Here is a 19,152-nt window from a genome sequence, read left to right on the forward strand (position 1 = left end):
CAGCAAGGTGAGGATGAACATTACTCTGTCATGCAGGGCAGATTTTCAGTAATTCCTTCAAAATGTCTTCTATATACATATGTAGCCATTTAACACATGCAGCTGTATGTATGCTAAATACATTATAGTAGAATGTGAGTTAGTGTGAAACCCCACGCTCGTGGTGCCTGGTGTAGAGGAGAATATTGTGGAGGAAGCAGGAGCGTTTATTTCATTCTTCATTTAAATTTGTAGATCAGTTTAAACATTTTTCAGCATGAGGAAAAAGTCTATTCACGTTAAGCCTGTGAAATATGTTTCAAATCGAGCAAAAGTGCCTTTGTCCCGTAGTGGCTTCATGTACATGATCCACACAAGTGTTTGTGAAGACAATAATAGGGCAGAGGGAAATGGATGCTAATAAATCAATTGGCACTGTCAGTTCACTCTTTAATGTTCTCTAGAATACATAAGATTTATCACGGAGGAATTGTAGAATAATGGTAGTGTATGGAAGCCGAGTCCACCGGGGAGATGTACTACATCATTCGGATTTAGCGCTGCCATCTGCTTAATAGCACTGAGATGACTACAGAGGTACTTATGATCAACCATTCATAGCAGTGACAGATGCTGCAGAGAGTTAACACGCCAGAGAACGAGGTTTCTTATTAAAATTCAGATTATGTGACAAGGTTGCCAAGGAAGGGGGCTGGGTTCATTACCTCTCCAACAGCATTAAAGGTTTTTGTGTGCTTTTGAGTTTACTATCAAGAGAGAATGGCTGACGCGGTTACTGTAGCACAAGAAAAAATGCGGACAACCCCATCTGTCTGCATCATGGCAATCAGAAGTTCCAAATAACTTCTTTAGGCTTGTCTGCTAGCATTTAAAACTGGATACTTTTCCTAGAGAAAAACAAAACTAGCTTTATCTTTGTTTTTACCTAGAACAGAGATCAGCAGTCTCAGCTATAAAAAGAATAATTTGTATAACTATATGCCTGTGTCTATCATTCTTGTAGTAATGTAGCCCTCCTGTGTTTAATTAGGTTTTGCAGTTTAAAAGCTGTCTGAGGTGTTCAGTCTTGATCTCACCTTCACTATATTGAGGAGATATTAATCTAAACATTGATATAAGAGGGGAAATATTAGGACTTAAGGTAATTGCTGGGGTCGCCTCCTGTTTTCTGGAATACTTTCTGGTTTCTGCAGTTATTAATGCTCTAGATCTCTCTCGGTAACAACCATTGTGCCATTGATTTAAACACGTTGTTTCTCAGTTGCTCTTGTATATCTAACAATTGCTGCCATGTCAAATCATACCAAAATGTGATATATTCAAATACCTGTAAATTACCTGTTAAACCTTAGAGGCATCCAGTCAAGCTAATCTGAATTGAGACAACTGGCAAATTCTCCTTACTATACTTATGTTTATTCAGTGCATCTAGTTCACTCTGTGGTTATTGGTTAAGGCGTTGGGAAGCGATAAGTACATTCTGCAACTTTATTTTAAATTATCTAAAAGCATAAAGAGAACTACTCATCTGGTAATCCCCAAGCATGTTAAAAACCCAGCATTACCAATGCTATGCAGTGAGGCTTTATTCTTACTGTTTGTTTTGACAGTGACTGATTCAAGATGTAAAATTTCCTTGAAGACTATGGTTTGAGAAGTTTGAGGAAATTTGCGTTTCATAAGTTATGGTAGTTACTTAACAACTAAGTAACTGGATGTCAGTTTGAAAAGAGGACTTGAAAACAAAAGCACACCATGCTTTGAAATCCAGCAGTGGCCGTTGTTCAGTGATGCCTAAATAATACAACTAAATTGGTTTCCTAAAATCCTTCGAATCTCTAAATCCCTAATTTTGTGCCACACCAGGGGCATCTCAGTTCTGAGAGGAGCTGATTGCAAGTGTGTAGTTCTTGGCAAGACCATTTTCCACTAGGAACTCAAATTTCATGTGCTTAGTAGTTATAAAAAAGATTACAACATTAGTGTTTATAAGAGGAGGATTTTCATTAAAAGCTGAGTGTATGGGTTTGTAATTGGCTTATGAAGGTGTTGCTATTGATATTTGAAAGTTAATTACTAACATTTTGTTTGTGATGTTCAGTGTTTTAAATTTACATTGTGAAGTTTGTCAGCGATCATGCATTTCCAGGATGTATAAATATGTATTATATGCAAAACAGTGCCTGTTACTGTAGCTTTTCAAGATGTAATTCTCTCGATTTTAATGCTAGTAGCTGTTTGTATTTCATGCTCTGACTTAAATCAAATTAATCCACAGCAGTTTGATTTCTGGAGATAGTAAAAATGGCTAGTATTTCACAATTGTTGTTGCTTTTGAACACCTGGTATGTACGATCTTATTGGAGATTATAATTCTGTGCAAATAAAGACTCAAAAGCATTAGCATAAACAAGCTAATGTATCTTTTAACCGAAAATCCCTGCCATGTGGTTTTCTGCCTAATTTTTATGCTCATATTACTGGAAAAGATTATTTTATGTACTTTTCCGGATCTAGTTATTCAGGTTTAGACAGATGTTTTCCTTTTTTGTTACCTTGTTAAAATGTGAGAAGTTAAAATATTCAGAAGTGCCCTGAGAGCAAAGATAGTTTTAAATGTAAGTCTAGTGTGTATGTATATATATTTCTTTTTGAGTTACAGAAATTGTCTGAAACCTCAATAAACAGGAATAAGACTAAGGCAATTCAAGTGTAATGATGTAAAAACCACGAGTATATCACATGCTGCACTCATTTAAAAAGTTTTTTAGAATCCTTGTCATGTTGACATTAGATTAGTTGACTATTTAAGAAATTTTAGCATTACCTTTCATTTGTACTCATTACACTTAGTAAAATGCTTTTTAGGTACAAAAAGGTTTTGGTTTTCTTCATGGCTTTGCTATTAAATTTAACTATGACCTGTTGGAGAAAACTTATGTAGAGGTGTTGTAGTACTACGTAAAGTATTAACGTGAATTTTAAGATATTTGACGAATTAAAGAAAAGGATTTATTGAATAGAATTAGTATTTATTTTGTGTGATTGTTTTAATTTTACATAGGTGGTTGTACAGCACCTTAAACTAGGTGGTTGAATTACCACAATATAATTAAAGAAGATTAGTATTTGGTAGCATTTAAGATTTTTTCTCCTTTGCTGATTACACAGGTGAGAACTTGAGGAAAGGACAGGTCAAATAGGATCTTTTAAGAATTCGTAACAGGAAGAAAAAGTCATTAACAGTGAATATTTTTGAAATATTAAATGCTATGCTATAGTTATTAATGGTAACTTGTGGAATTAGTCATGGTTTTTAAAATATCTTCATTATATGAGGGCTTCAATTTAATTACAATATGTTTAAAAAAGGTACTTTAAGCTGGGACGAGAGCGGTAACAAAGAGGAAGGAGAGGATCCAGTCACTAGGCCTCAACAGGTGGCTGCAGCAATGCAGCTGATGGTCTTTGGAGACAACACTTGGATAATCAGGCTTCCAAGTCTTACAAATTAAAGTCATTACATTAGAAATAACTTTTCAAATGTCTTATGTAGTAATTAACTTTCTCCCAGTTTCATTATTAGGTACCAAGATAAGGAAGAGGGGCTACACAGTCTCTCTGGCTAGAGAAAGGACAGCATCATAAATTCACGCTTGCAGCAGATAGTGAAGAATATATATATAGGGAAGATTTATTTTTCTGCAGTGTTGGGAAGGAACTTCACTAGAAACTCGCACTTGGAAGCCAATATTAGTTGCATGAGGGCCTTGAAGTCAGGCTTCACTGGTTCAGAACATATTTTTGTCACAAAACACCTTATTGTAGATGATCTGATGCTATTTTGCTGGTTGACAGCCAATGTAGTATGTCTGCAGTAATTGGAAATTGCAGTTGTCTCTTAGACTATCCTGTGATATTTAGTTTTCTTTGAAGGGAAGAAAAATCTTGTCTCTTTTTGTTTGTGAGAAAATATATATTTATTGGGCAACTTTAGAAAAGGGGGATGGTTGCAGGAAGACTGCAAAATGATCTTGTTTCTCCTCCTTGTATTTTATTTTAGTAGAAATACTGGGAGCTGTATATTGTACTTGTAAGCACAATTTTAGCATTGTTCAGTTTACAGACAATGAAAAATACGGTTTAGTAACCATCAGAACTTGAGGTTTATTGTGGTGTAATTGTCAGGTGGAATGTGTTTGGAATGTACATGTTGATATTTTAAAAACAGACCCTACATGAGCCCAGCAAACAAGTATTAGCAGTTAAGTGGATTGAACTATCTTTAATACAAGAGGAAGAGTTCTACAGTATTGTACTTGGACAGGCAAGGCTCAAACCTGGACAAATCTCAAACATGGTAGAGCATTACTTCGATATCTGTCAGATGCTTATGATTATGCAGCCCTAAAACCAGATAAGTATAATCTGCCTTTAGCCAAATACATTCCTTGGTGGCACTTCTACTATTTTTGAATTATAATTGTATAAAACTTGGATGGAGTGATGTATTTTTTTTCTCTCAAATGCTCTTCATTTTCCACTGATGAGCAAGGGTATCAGATTTATAGCAAACTGATGAAAGTTGTACTGCTCCTTCAATACATTAGAAAGACAAGAAGGATATGATATACATCTTACTGAGTTGTATTTCTTATGACGGAATGGTGACATACTGTCTGTGCAGTATTTGTGGATGCTGATGTATTCGAGACAGTGTTCTCTTGTGCTCCAGTCTGTGGCAAGAACATCTCAAATCTGACATCATCTTATGCGGGACTCAAGAAGGATAGCTAAGAATTACATGGAATAAAACCCACAGCTCCTTACAGTATTGCAATGGATAGATTTTGACTGATACCTGTCAGATCTTCATTATTCTCTGCTGCTTCCACTGTCATGAGTAGTCTGGTCTGTTAGGAGGTAAAAAGGAAAAAACCCACATATTTTGCTGAAGTTCATGCTGGTTCACATCTCTGATCTCAGTTTAGCGTTTGGAACATTTGGTACACACTGAAGTTTACTTTCCACTGTCTAGTTCACTTCCCCCAAAGTGCTTTGCAAACCAGATGTATGTGATGTGGGGCTGGTTCTAATTCACAAACCAAACCAAAATGCTGATGTTTGCACAGCCTGAGTTTGTTTGTTTGTTCTTTTCTGCTGGTGTTTTCTTGCTTGATGTAGTGAATTTTTGACACTTTATTTAGCATGTCTCATGTTTAGGAATGAATTGTTGCTGTATTCTGTAGTCTCAAGGCCAATCTATAGGTCCCTGCTGCTATTCCTGATGGAATGCCTTACTTGTGCTGTGTAGGTCAGTCACCTCTGCTACTTGCCGTTTATCTTTCCTGTTCTGAGAAATGGGAAATGAGAATGAAATGGGGGGAAAAAGACTGAGTTCAGATACCCACAACTGGACATTTCAGATGGTAAAACCGTTAGCTTTAGGGAAATGTGTAGCATTCTGCTAGGTATATATAGACAGACGTAATTCTGTGCCTGGTAGGTAGCACCAGAATAAAGATGCCTCTGAGGGCATTTAACTGTTCTACAGAAGTTAATTTTATTACAATTTTCTACATAAAAAGTGATTTCTAAATAGTGATATCTAAGGGAATCCTTGAGGGGGCACTCTGGTCATCTTTTAGGATTACAGGAAATAGATTTGTTATTTGTATTACCCATAAGAGAGTACAATAGGATTCAATTTAAGGAAGATTGCATCATTTTTCTGTATTTTATGAAGCTTTCACATACAGGTCTCTGCTTTCTGAGATCATTGTTTTACAAAGAAACCAAGATGCAGGGAGGAGAGTATGTATGAAAGAAACTTCTGCTAAGTAGTATTGGAACTGGGTATTAAATAAAAATTTGTCTGCAAGATGCAAGAAGAGAGGTGTATCTTGATATCTGTTTTTATGCTATCCTGCTGTAATCTGGGTTACAGAATATGGTGTTCTAAAGACCCAAAGAAGCATTAAGAACAGATACTCAACTCATGAGGATATGAGAAACTTGACTGCTGTGATGGTTGTCTTGACAATAACATTTGGGGATGCTTTTTCCTGTTTAATGTTGACAGATATTTTTTGAGATAATTTTTGATATAAGTTGAGTGTGAAGATCTGGCATGAGTCATAAAGAGGCAGGTCTATGTAGAAAATCCCTGTTCGGATGTGATCATATCAGTCAGGATCTATGGTTGAAGACCTCTTGCTGGAGGGATGCTCGTTTGTTCTTTCTACTTCACCATTCTGTGCAACCTTTATGTGGAAGGACGAAGATGATACATGTGGAGCTACTCTTATCAGAAAAGGAACCCTTTGTTTTGGAGGGTTTTATTGTCACTTTCTGAATCTGCCCTGGCTTCTATCTAAAGGAAACAGTCCCAAAGTTACTTGTGTTACCAATATTTGAAAGGGAAAGCAGATATTTTTTTCCCTAGTAAGCATTACTAGAAGCTGAACTGGTTGTAAAAGCTGTTTTTCATCACTGAAGAAGAAAGTATCAGTTCACTCAGTGCTTAAACCTGGTAACCAGGCTTGTCAGTACCTAAAACTGGTCTTTACCAGTAAACGATAAGTTTTTAATCAGGGGCCTTTTACTCTCCCCTTAGCAATCAGGCTCCATGCCATACTACTGTTTTCAAACACAAAAATACCATAATACTAACTCTAAAAGATGCCTGTATCAAATCTAAAGAGCTGTGCCAATTACATTCATTAATCACAATATATTTTTATTATTTATTCATTTTTTTTGGAAATAGAACAGAACACTTCCACCGAGTGGTTGACGTGCCTCTCATATGATTGTCCCAAAACCAGAATAATGACCTATTCTGGTATCTTCATGAGTGTTAGGTTGAAAAATCTACCATTCTGTTGATATTTGTACCAAGAGAACATTCCAACATTTCCAAACAAGCTAGTAGTTAATATAGTATAAAAGATAACAGTTCCTTAAGAGTTAACCATCATGTCAAGAGCAGTTAATGCTATTTGGTTTTTTTATAAAGATTTGTCTTCTGTTATAGTTCGAGATATTTTCAGAAACAAACAGCTTAGCAGAAAAGCCTGTGAAATTCAGGTCATATTCCACAAGACCTTTGAAGGCTTATGTTGAATACCTCTAAATTAAGGTATTTTAAGACACTTCTCGCAGTATAGTGGTTCTAGAAAAATGTCAGGAGGATTCTCAGTCCTTTGTTTTACTACATAACAAAGCTTCTCTAAGGCCGTACATCATAAGCAATGCAGTGATAAAATCTGAGGTTGCTCCTCTCTATCTCAGGCTGTTTCTTGGACAGAGAAAACAGGCATTTCCCCCTGGCCTTATTTAAACTACTTAAGCTTCACTTCACATGTCCTCTAAGCCTTGTAGGATCGATGCCCAGCCCTCAACAATTAGAAGCTACGTACTTCTTAAGTTTGTTGTTGTTAGCTAATCCTTCTATGCTATGAGGTGGTTCCAGGTTTTTATGTTGACACGTAAAATCAAAGCATTTTTTTCTTTGCTGCCTCTGTCTTCTCCCTTGTCAGCCTGGAGACAATGTGCTGGAATGGGGATACAGAAGAAATTAAAGAGTAGATGCAATAAGGGCTCTGTATATACAAAACAATCTGATTTATACCTAATAATCCAGTGTTGATTGCACTTGTGCTTTTTGCTTGATGGGTAGGAAAATGCTTGAAAACTCACCTGACTATGCTGTGTAATGCAATCATCCATCTACAGAGCAGACACCACTGAATTTTCAGATACCACCCCCATCTGCTGCTGAGGGAAAACTACTTGCAGAGAACTGGAGAAGTAAGGAAAAAAAAAATAAGAACAGAAAATTGAGGGAAATGGCCTCAAAAAGACATTTCACGTCTTGAAACATATGAACTGAAACCAGACTCAAGGTGTAGTCTTCCTGAGTGAAAAATGAAGGGATCCACATAGTGTTTTTACCTTGTTCTGAAAGAAGGGAGGTACATGAGGTAAAAAAGAAAATGAACCTGGTTTGGGGCTTTTATTCTCCTTTCTATGAGAGGAAATTAAAAGAATAGGAAGAGTTTCCAGAACAAATCCATTAATAGGAAATATAAAGTTTGAATAGTCTTCAGTCAGAATGCGAACATGCCAGAGAATGTATATTAAAGGATATAAACATCAAGGATGCTTTTAAAACAAGAGTGGACATGACTTCTGTCCAGAAAAGAATTACTTAATAAAACTAAATTTCTCACAATAGAATTAACCTCTAATTTCTCAATTAATGAGTTCAAATAAGCAATTTACAAATGAGTTTATTGCAGGTTCCTTCGACTAGTTTTCATTTTAGTGGGTGATTGAAGAAAATACAGTTCTGTAAGCTGCAACTTCATTTACAGTACTAGATTTTTCTGGATATCTTCCCCCCCCCCCAAAAAAATAATCAGATATCTTGGTTTTGACTGAATTCAATGGGCTATTCCAACTGTTACCAATGAAACAAGCCAAAAAAATGTTTTCTTTTTTACCCAGAACTATTACTGTACTACTATTATACTATTATTATACTACTATTATGTTATTATTTTTACCCAGAGCTATCTGTATGTACCCTTTTCTTTGGGTCATAGTTGAAGTTGTCTCATCTGAAGTTTTCCATTTGTTTAACATGCAGTTGAGTTGAGGGAGTGTTGTCTCTGTTCTTAGAGCAAAAATCCAAGTGTTTGGAGTAGAGTATCACACTAGACACACAACTTCACATTCTAACTTGTACTTTTTGGAAAGAATATTAATTTTGACAGGCTTGTCCATTAATGAAGATATGGGCCATGTTATTCTTTCAATATAAGCAGATTTTTCCTTTCTTATGTTCATTCATTTTGTGGTTGACATGAGTCATTTTTTGTTTAATAGATATTTTTGGTCTATGCAATGAAACCCAGCAAAAGTCATTCTGACAAGATTGACAGATTTGGGGATAGGGCTCAGCTGCTCTAGGATTCTACACTTGATGACAACCTTAAACTAAATAATCAAGTACTGTTGAATGTCAGTTTTAAGTTGGCTGTCAGAATAAAGATTGTTTTATCACTGGCTGCTGCGGGCAAAATTGTTATATCTTATGCTTAAATTTCACCCCTGTTGTTCTGGGATCCTCATCACATGGACTGACAAACCACAGATAACATTAATGTTGGATACAGATAACTTTTTGTGGGTCTCCATAGTGCATTCTGGTTAAGTTTAGGAAGCCTTATACTCGCAATAACAAATATTAATCCATGCTTTTTAGATACACATTTGCACACATGCCAGAACTTTATTATTTCTGACCAGGATTATTTTGCGGGATTTAAAACTAGTTAAAAACACAAACAAGGAAAAATCTTTGCCTTGTGTCAGTTTAGAGTGATTGTGGTATATTATTTGTTTTATATTAATGCTTTACCTGCTAATTCTTGTTAAGCCTATAAATTACCTTTTCTCACTGGTTTCTATTTTGCTTGCAATCAATCTAATGTTAGAAACATTTTGTCAATATTAGTAATTACTTGCTGGTGATCACATATTACAGTGATTTCCTCCTTACTCTGAATGAAATGCTGTGTAGCATCAGTTTGTATTTTCCAAATATCATCAGCCCGGGGTCTGGCTGTGGTTAGAAAAATAAAACGAAATAAACAATTAAGAGACTGGCTTTCCATGTCCTACAAACATGTCTAATAGATGTTTGTTCCATCAGCTATATAAAAGACTATACATAGCTCTACTTATATGAAAGCATAGTAGGAGAATAGTGTGTAATAAGGCTTCTCCTTTGGTTTCCACTCAGTGGTCTTAATAGTCATAGAATCATTTTGGTTGGACTTGCATTTGTGTGCAGGTATCTTTTTTGAAGACACTGGAACCTGTATGTGTATAGAAATTATGTAATGCTCTGGTCAACAGGTTGCTTGTCCATTATTTAATTTTTATCAGCAAATTTAGAGAGGCGAAGACAAAATACTAGGCAACAGTAGGTAGTGGAATGAAGTTTATAAGACAAAGGAATTGGGTTCAATACCTACAACTCCTACTCTTCTTTCATTGGGACTCATATGATCTTAAAGCTTCACATCTATAAGTATAATTGTATAAATATAAATTCTTGCCTCATTGTCTAACACTGTGTACTAGGGGCTCAGTGATTAAGAACAAATCCTAAATGGGCCTAAATGGGGTTTATTTTCTTATTAATGAACAAACAGGACCTTGTGTCACATGGATGCTTATGTTTCTTACCTCGGGGCATGTCTATATCCTTCATACTTTCTCCTTTTCAAAGGTAGAATGTGTAATGATGAGTTTTGCTTCTTAAGACATAACTGCTTTGTTTCTTTTTTCTTTCCTATTTCCCTCCTCCCATGCAGTGGAGCAGATTACTATGATTATGGCCACGGACTGAGTGAAGAGACATATGACTCTTATGGTGAGTGGTTTTATGAGCTGAATGACTACAGTAGTAGACTCCTGAAAAAAGCATAATCAAAAGAAGAATCTCCATAAGGCAGGTTTCAGTTTTGCAGTGGGTAACAGCTGCTCAGGGATTCTGGTCTGTCACAGTGCTCCTCATGTGGTTATTGAGAAAAATACTGAAGGAGGGTTCTGTGGTCTGTTTGCTAACAGAGTCATGGGAAACTAATATCAAAGAAATCAAAATAAAATCTAAATCATGCTGCAAGTACCCTTTTGGTGACACATTCAAAGAGATTTAAGGAGAAATATGGGGGTGTTAGGGCCTCTTTTCAGGAGCTGTTTCCAGCTGAAAGCAAACGCTTCTAATGTGGCACAACTGGCATTAAAAGTTGGTGCAAGGTATAAATACACTGAAGTTCTCCGTTGAAGCCTAATTGGGTGCATTTTGGACTTGTATGGTCTTTTTGTATTAGTTCATTTTCATGTATCAGTCTTGTCAAATCAAGCAGGGAGTCATTATGTAAAGGTTACGAAAGTATTTGAGGTAGTAAATAGACATGAGGGCAGTGGGTTACTCGTATGGAGACAAAGCAATGCATAATGAAGCAAAAAACATGTTAATGGTGAAGATCACTTTTTTTTTAAGGCAGAAATGTGGTAGTGACAGGATTAATTAAAGAAATCTGTTACGGATTAGAAGCATAAAGCATGTTAAAAGGCACCTTTGCTTAAAGGATAAATGTTAAACCTCTGGCTAGAGATCAGAGAAATATAATCTAGATCACTCAAATCTCCAACATTTGGGGATTACAAGTAACTAGTGTAAGAGTTGTGATTCTGGGTAATGGATCAGTGACTTTAGTGCTCTGCTTAAAAATTCTCTATGGTGAACTCCATTTGGAAGAGCTTCCTGCTGAAAACTAAAATTACCTCAATGAAGTTGTTGTGATTAATGCACCTAATGCAGAAGTTTGCTCAACATCGTCTGCTTAAACTAATTATTTTGCTTAAGGGAGAAGTCAGTTCATCAAAAGAAGAGGTCACTTGAAATTCCTCTGTTCCTTAGCACTTTCAATTGGTCTTGATAGATATATAGCTTAAATCTGTATTTCAGCATTAAAATAAACTACCATTATAAGCCTGATATTTCTAAGACTATTTCATGAAAGCAAAATTGATGGGGGAGAAAAACGTATGAAACGGCTTAATGTAGATAGAGTTGACTGATGGGGGGAAATATGGATTGTGGTACTTAAGGTTGAAAAATATGGATTTTTCATTGCTTTTGCATTTAAAATTGGTTTTCTATTTATCAAAGCCCAGCCACTCAGAATATTAAGTGATGTATTTACTCAAGTTGAGAGGAAAACTATAAATACCTTGAAGAATGATTATAGGTTACGGCCACTGAAATTTTTGCACGCACAAATAAATAGTTACACACTTTATTTCTTAACTAACTGACCCTCAAGTACAATCTTAAGTGCGGAGTTAGATACTAATAATCATTCTTACAGTATGTAAAGAACATTAGGTACCTCGGACTAAAATTCATAAGACTGCTTAGTGAGCAGATAGTTGCCTGGTGCTGGCCAGGAAGAAACATTCCCAGGAGAAACCTGAGCTTGTCCTCCCCTGGGAAGCTCAGGTGCCAATCTGGAGGATGTAGGAAGAATATCAGCATTTGTAGGATTCAGAGCCCTGAATGGCACCGAAAAGAAAACTGATAAAAAGGAAGGTGACTCTTTACCCTACTGATTTGACCAGTTGCTTGAAAAGAAGCAAGTATTCCCCTTAAGCTGCAACCAAGATGGATTTTTCACGTTTCAACAGTTCCTTGCAGTGATGTTTAAAAGCTAGAATAATTTTAATTCTTACTCCTCAGCCAGCCTCCTTTACTGCTAGGCGAGGGTTTCTTTCCTTGCTTAATATAAGCAGCAGAAGAGGTTACTTCTCATGTATTAATATATTATTCTCTTATCAGATTCCTGTGGAACTTGCCTGAGGTGCAAGTTTAATTCTTTCAGCCTTATGCCAAATTTGAACTTGTTCCTTTTATCTTGCGGGCAAATGTTCTGACCACATAGGTATGATATATAACCCAGACTCTGCAGGCAAGCACCTAGATCTTTAAAAACAAAGGAGCTAGGATGAGACTTCTCTGAAGAGACTGTGAAATTGGACCCTTATGGGATTCTTGTCACCTAATTTCATGTATCTGCTGTCTGAGGAGGTTATCTTTCCATTCAAAGTAGTACAGGGTTTTTTTGTCATCTTTTATTTTTTTTAATTGACTAGAAAGACAGAAGGTGATGCCTACATCATAAATACCATAACTAGTCATTTGGATTCCACCCTTAGTTTCTGAATTGCATTGGGTTCACTTGAACGCTTGTCTGCTTAGGGCAGAGCAATTCTCCAAAAGCAGATATGGAAGCACAGACACTGTTTTCAGGTGTGTTTCTGTTTGGGGTTTTTTTGTTCTCTCGCAGGCAGTACTCAGATTCATTTACTTGATTAAAGTGCACTTAAATACTATTTTATTAAACTCTGCATTTACTCCTGTGTCTTGTTGTAAATGCGTGGCACAGTAGGTCTTATTCTCATTAAGACAATACTTTTTAAATTTTTGTTGATATTTACTACATCTAAAATCTGGTAGGATTATGAAGCATTAAATATAGCACGAGCTTTTCACAAACTTACTTTGTTTTCAAAATTCAAACAAGCAATCTCCCTTGCCCTTTTAATGTTTTCATAATCTGCCTTCTATTTCTTGCATTTTAGAGGAAGCATATGTTCACAGTGAAGTCAAATATAGCCCCTATATTATTAGAAGCCACAGGTGTTTGCAGTGAAACTTGAGGCTTTTCACTGTTGGATTGCATATTTAAATTAACCCTAAATCGCTACTGCAGCAAATAAACTTATTTCTGAGGGCAGCTTGTTTGCTTATACATAATTCATCTCCTCTGTTCATTTTATCTTAGCATAATTGCTTGTAGGTCTGCCCCTATAGCTGTCACTTCTCTGTATTTACAACAAGCAAGTCCAGCTGAATGCCAGAGCCCTGAAGTCTTTGCCATTACCCTGTCACACTCCCTGCTGTTATGTGCTGAAAAAGCATCGTGGGGTAGCTCATCAAGATGTTTGGTACCCAGATTTTTTTTGTTCAGGTGTTAGACTTCACTTTGTGCACCTTGGTTTCAGTAAATAGTGTCACAATCTAATTCACAATTAATAAGGGAAAAAAAAGTACAGCATCTGAGAATATTGGAAGGGGTCTAACTGTATTTTCTCTTCTTGTAGGGCAAGAAGAATGGACCAACTCAAGACACAAGGCACCTTCTGCAAGGACAACGAAAGGAGTCTACAGAGACCAGCCATATGCCCGATACTGATTGTACTGTCTGATGTTGTGAAATATCCAATCTCCACCAGTCCTGTATACTGTTCAAAGTAATTTTTTCTATGAACAATCCCTTTTTATTAAATCAAAGCGCTTAAAATTCTGAATGGATGGACTGAACTTAAAATATTTTGATGAGAGAACAACCTGGACATAAAGATATGTAAAACAAGGAACTTTGTTTTTTCCAAACTGTATTTGAAAAAATAGGTGATCAAAAAGAATAACCTTTGATTAACTAGTGTTAAAAAATAGGTTTACTAAATATTAGTCCATTCTTTTAACATAAGCGTAACCTTTCATTTTAAAGGTTTTCAACAATTTAGTTTTTAGTTTTTATTTTCAGCCATTTGCTAGTTATTCTCTTTGCAAACATGCGTAAAAAGGGAAGCAAATTACAAATGCAAATAATGTGGTATTTTGTAACTCCAGTCTTGAAATGTTCTGTAGTGTTAAGCAAAGTTTTACCCTTGCTTGATACTAAATAAACTTTTGAAAGAAAATCAGTGTGTGTGACCTTAATTTTATGCTTTATCTTATAATAAAACAACATAAATAGTAGTAAACAGGGAGAAATACTTTTAACAGTGATCAGCATAAAAGGATCATATTAAACACTGCGCAACTTCTTTAAAAAAAATGGTATAAACCTAAATGTATATATATATACTCATAGTAGATATAAATGCTGTTTAAAGTATCCAAATGGTATGGATCTGCTTGACTGCCACATTAAATCAAAATATTTTTTGTTAAAAATGCTTTAAAATAGCTAATGAATTTTCTGAAAAAGATGTGACTAGTTTTCATCTTGTTGAGCATTTTTTCACTAGTGCAACTTTGGAATTTTTATGAGAATTTTGGCATGTTAATGACCACCTCGCTCCGTGCTGGAAGCAATAAACCCAAAGCTTTTAAAGACTTTCTGACTTGACTAATTGAGGTCGCTTTCGTCAGAGGCAGAGGATGTGTAACCCTTAAAACGGTCTTCATTTGCAAAGGTAAATAAATCAAATAAGATTTTAATCTCACTTAATTTATCTTAATATGACCGATAAAAACAGGGAGGCTACAACTTAGAAAGTTTCATTTTAGAATGTAGGAAAGATTAGAAGGACGCCTAAATTCTCATTTTAAAACGTATAATTTGTGTTAGTAATCTAAAAAGCCTTAGCTTAGCTAGTTAAATTTGGACAAACTATGCCCTATTAAACAACTGTAAAACCTCATAACCAATAGTTTGTAGTATATTATTCTTTCCATAAATTCTAGTACCTTAAACATTACAAATGTTATCTAAAGCTTTTTTGTTAATCATTATGTATCTATTAATTATAGTTTGATTTATTATTGTTCTTTTAGTTTTTATTTGAAAGTCTTTGAGTAAAAATACCTATTTTTTTTTTCTCTTGTCAGGAAACCCACCTCCTTGGACAGCCGAGAGAACAAAAACCTTAATCTTCTGATGCTTTGGTAGGTATCTTTACTCATCTGTGAAATTATTAGAGTAATAATGGAGCTTTTCATCAGGTCCTTAATTCTTTATACGCAAGGTTTTAATCTATGTCATGATTACCGGCACTGAGCTGGAGGCCAGCAAAAATCAGTGGCTATGTATGCTCAGATTATGTATATTTTACATAGAACATATTTTTTTCTTTATCTCCTATTTGGTAATTCCTCCTGCTAACCTCGTGATCTCAGTGCCTTTAGTTGACATGGCTTAGATAAATAGAGCTCTATACTTAGAAATATAGCATGCGTTGCACTGCCTCTGTATACCACAGTAAATTTAAGAGACTTCTGTCACAGGCTAAAGGAACTTTTTGCACATACAAGATGACTTTATAACAATCTTGAGAGTGTTTTAAAGATTTAAAGCAAAGTAGTGTTTTAAGGTTATGAGAGCTTGGAGATTTCTGCATTTGGAGCTCAAAGACTAAAGATTCGATACCAGCTGCTAGAACTGCTATGGCAAAACTGAGTGTAGAAGTGTATTTTTTAAAACATTTATAGTGGAATTCACTGAACCTCTATTTTCTGTTTGCATCTTAAATCATGTAATATGATGAGTTACATAAGTCATAACAAGTTTTCATTTGAAAATATGAAGTTTTTTTTTAACCCATTGACTTTCATTATATATGGTTAAAACTCAAATATCTAGTAGCAGAGATGGCTAGTTGATGAATAAGTTAATCAGAAGTAAATTGAATATTATGTAATTTTTATCCAACATTTTTATGCCATTTTTCCTTAGTGCCTCCTCTATGGAGGATGAATGTATCAGTGCCAGTTTTCTTCTGCTCTGCAGCCCTATGAACCATTCAGTTGTTCCAGGTCCCCTTTTGGTATGAGGGGAAAAAAAAACGAGTGTGTCCCTGTGAAATCATGCAGAGGCTGTTTGGATGCACTGTTGTGTGGCCATTTAGTTGTGGCCCATCTTGGCAGAAACTAGTGAATCCAGTGGAGTCCTTCAAGGGTCAGCACTGGTACCAGTACTATTCAATATATTCATCAATGACCTGGACGAGGGAACAGAGCGCACTGTCAGCAAGTTTGCTGATGACACCAAGCTGGGAGGAGTGGCTGACACGCCAGAGGCTGTGCTGCCATCCAGAGACCTGGACAGGCTGGAGAGTTGGGCGGGGAAAAATTGAATGAAATACAACAAGGGCAAGTGTAGAGTCTTGAATCTGGGCAGGAACAACCCCAAGTTCCAGTATAAGTTGGGGAATGACCTATTAGAGAGCAGTGTAGGGGAAAGGGACCTGGGGGTCCTGGAGACAGCAGGATGAGCATGAGCCAGCACTGGGCCCTTGTGGCCAGGAAGGCCAATGGTACCTGGGGTGGTTAGAAGGGGGTTGGTCAGTAGGTCAGAGAGGTTCTCCTGCCCCTCTACTCTGCCCTGGGGAGACCACACCTGGAATATTGTGTCCAGTTGTGGCCCCTCAGTTCCAGAAGGACAGGGAACTGCTGGAGAGAGTCCAGCGCAGGGCAACAAAGATGCTGAAGGGAGTGGAGTTTCTCCCGTGTGAGGTAAGGCTGAAGGAGCTGGGGCTCTGGAGCTGGAGAAGAGGAGACTGAGGGGTGACCTCATTCATGTTTTAAATATGTAAAGGGTTAGTGTCATGAGAATGGAGCCAGGCTCTTCTCGGTGACAGCCAAGGATAGGACAAGGGGTAATGGATACAAACGGGAACACAGGAGGTTCCATTTAAATATGAGAAGAAACTTCTTCACAGTGAGGGTGGCAGACACTGGAACAGGCTGCCCAGGGAGGTTGTGGAGTCTCCTTCTCTGGTGACATTGAAACCCACCTGGACAGCTTCCTGTGTAACCTCATCTGGGTGTTCCTGCTCCGGCGGGGGGATTGGACTGGATGATCTTTCGAGGTCCCTTCCAATCCCTAGTATTTTGTGATACAATTCTGTGAAACCTTAACTATTTTAGTCCAATTTCATTTGTTTTGTTTAATGAGCTGCAAGATCTTAATTTGATACATCTAGGAAAAAGTCTGCATATATTGAGCATCATAGTGGTATGAACTTTAAATCCATTAAGTCTTCCTTCTTCCAGTGTTCCACATTGATACATCTTATTTCTCCCAAGAACATGTTTTAATACCTCTCAAAAAAAACACATTGTATCAGTTCTCATGTTCTATGCATTAAGCTACATCAGTTCCAACAGCTGGTATTAGGTATTCTTAGAAACTACATATTTCCAGTATAAACTTCTCTTGACAGTTCCTGAAATAACATGCATGAGCATTGTGTTCTGCTGTTGCATTTCTGGTTTGGTTTGCTTTTTTCTTTAGGGTAATCTATGCAAAGAAATCTGTTAGGTTTTGAAAAGAAGGAAAAATAATCTAAAAAAACCCTAAATTAAAAAAAAGAATCAATGTAGAAGGCAGCCTTTCTTTTATTGTAACAAACTAATCTAGTAGTGTTTATCCATTCTGGTAGGATTTTGTGTTGTGACACTGTCAATTTCTGTGTGTTACTAGTCAAACTAGTAATGTTAATGATAATAATTAGCCATATCACTTATTTGCCTTTATTGAACTTTATCACATTTGCACTGAATTTCAATGGTAGCAGTTTCTGCAATGATTTCTATAAATCTACATACATTTATGATGAGTAATTGCCTGATCCTACTGCTCGTAATTGGACAGTCTTCAGACAATTCATAGTTGCTAAGTCTCAGGATATGTACAAATTAATTGTATTTTGCTCTTTTTCAGGAATTTCTGCCATGTTAATTACGGACTGCTTAGAGCATTGTACTTACCCGTGTGCCTCGCCAGCAACGAGACAGGCTGCGGAGTATGAAAACCCTCTTCTGTAGTTCTTGTATTAAAGCCTTAAAGTGTATATTATACACTTTTTAAAATGTATATTTAAACTCTTAATTGTTTAGTGATGCAAGTGTTTTTATTTGGAGCTCAATAAAGAATTTTCATGTAAGTTCCTGTTACAAAGCAATAATGCAGCCTCATGGTCATTTAGTGATTCTTTTTAGCCTTATGCAGCAAGTGTAAGAGAGAGTGTGTAAAGTGTCATGACTAGAGTTTAAATGCTTTGGAAATAGTTTGTCTAATGTACGAGCAACATGGATAAGTTAAAATGAAGGCTGGGTGGTTTTTGCTGAAGCTTTTCTTAATAGCTAATTATAAACAGGTCTTCTCTAAACAAGGCTCTTGGGTAGAAATAATACTCCAACATCCATTTCCTTCAGAAACTTGTATACCATGGAAGTGTTTTAATCCCTGTCAATTATACTATGCTGCTTATTCTCTTTCACTTGGTGTTTCATGCATAGAACCGTTTTCTCTAATACGCAGTCACAGGTTTTCTAGTAGTAGTCTTGGGTGAGGCTTTTACACCTCGATAAACCTTGTATCTAACAGTCAAGTTTTCTTAGTGCTTTCTCTGTTTTATATTAATTGTGATTGTGATAATTTGTAACAGAAATAAAATTCTGATAATTTAATTTGTGTTCTTTTTCTTAAATACTGCTTGTAAAGTCTGAGTGTCCCACACTTCAGTTTTGTTTCCATCAGATGCGTATTTTTTTCACTGATTCTCAAATTCATCCCAAGAAAAACATAATTTGGGTCTCGTTTCATTTTGAAAATAAGCAATATCAATTAATAGCTTCTCACCAAATGCCTGCTCTTCAACATATATTTATAACTTCTAACACCATATACTATTGAAGATTGGTTTTGAAATGTATGGATATGGAGAAAATTAAGATTTCCTATTAACCCTGGCACTGATCAAAGTGTCTTGAGTAACATA

The 19,152-nt window shown here is 36.2% G+C and overlaps 1 protein-coding gene across 4 annotated transcripts in view; it reads left to right on the forward strand.

Moving 5' to 3' along the window:
• Nucleotides 1-18,841, forward strand: part of KHDRBS3 (KH RNA binding domain containing, signal transduction associated 3) — a 95,943-nt gene extending 77,102 nt beyond the window's left edge. For 3 of the 4 annotated variants that reach the window (XM_021298849.2, XM_005510809.4, XM_021298850.2), the window contains 2 exons: nucleotides 10,389-10,447; nucleotides 13,744-14,346. In XM_021298849.2, coding sequence (XP_021154524.1) covers nucleotides 10,389-10,447; nucleotides 13,744-13,835 — 151 coding nt within the window. In that variant the 3' untranslated portion in view covers nucleotides 13,836-14,346. Of the gene's footprint in view, nucleotides 1-10,388; nucleotides 10,448-13,743; nucleotides 14,347-15,259; nucleotides 15,317-18,092 lie in introns of those variants that run through there. The other variant, XM_065054465.1, reaches the window with a different exon arrangement.
• Nucleotides 18,842-19,152: the final 311 nt, after the last annotated feature.

This window comes from Columba livia, chromosome 2 (genome assembly GCF_036013475.1).
Source record: "Columba livia isolate bColLiv1 breed racing homer chromosome 2, bColLiv1.pat.W.v2, whole genome shotgun sequence".
NCBI classification, from domain to species: domain Eukaryota; kingdom Metazoa; phylum Chordata; class Aves; order Columbiformes; family Columbidae; genus Columba; species Columba livia.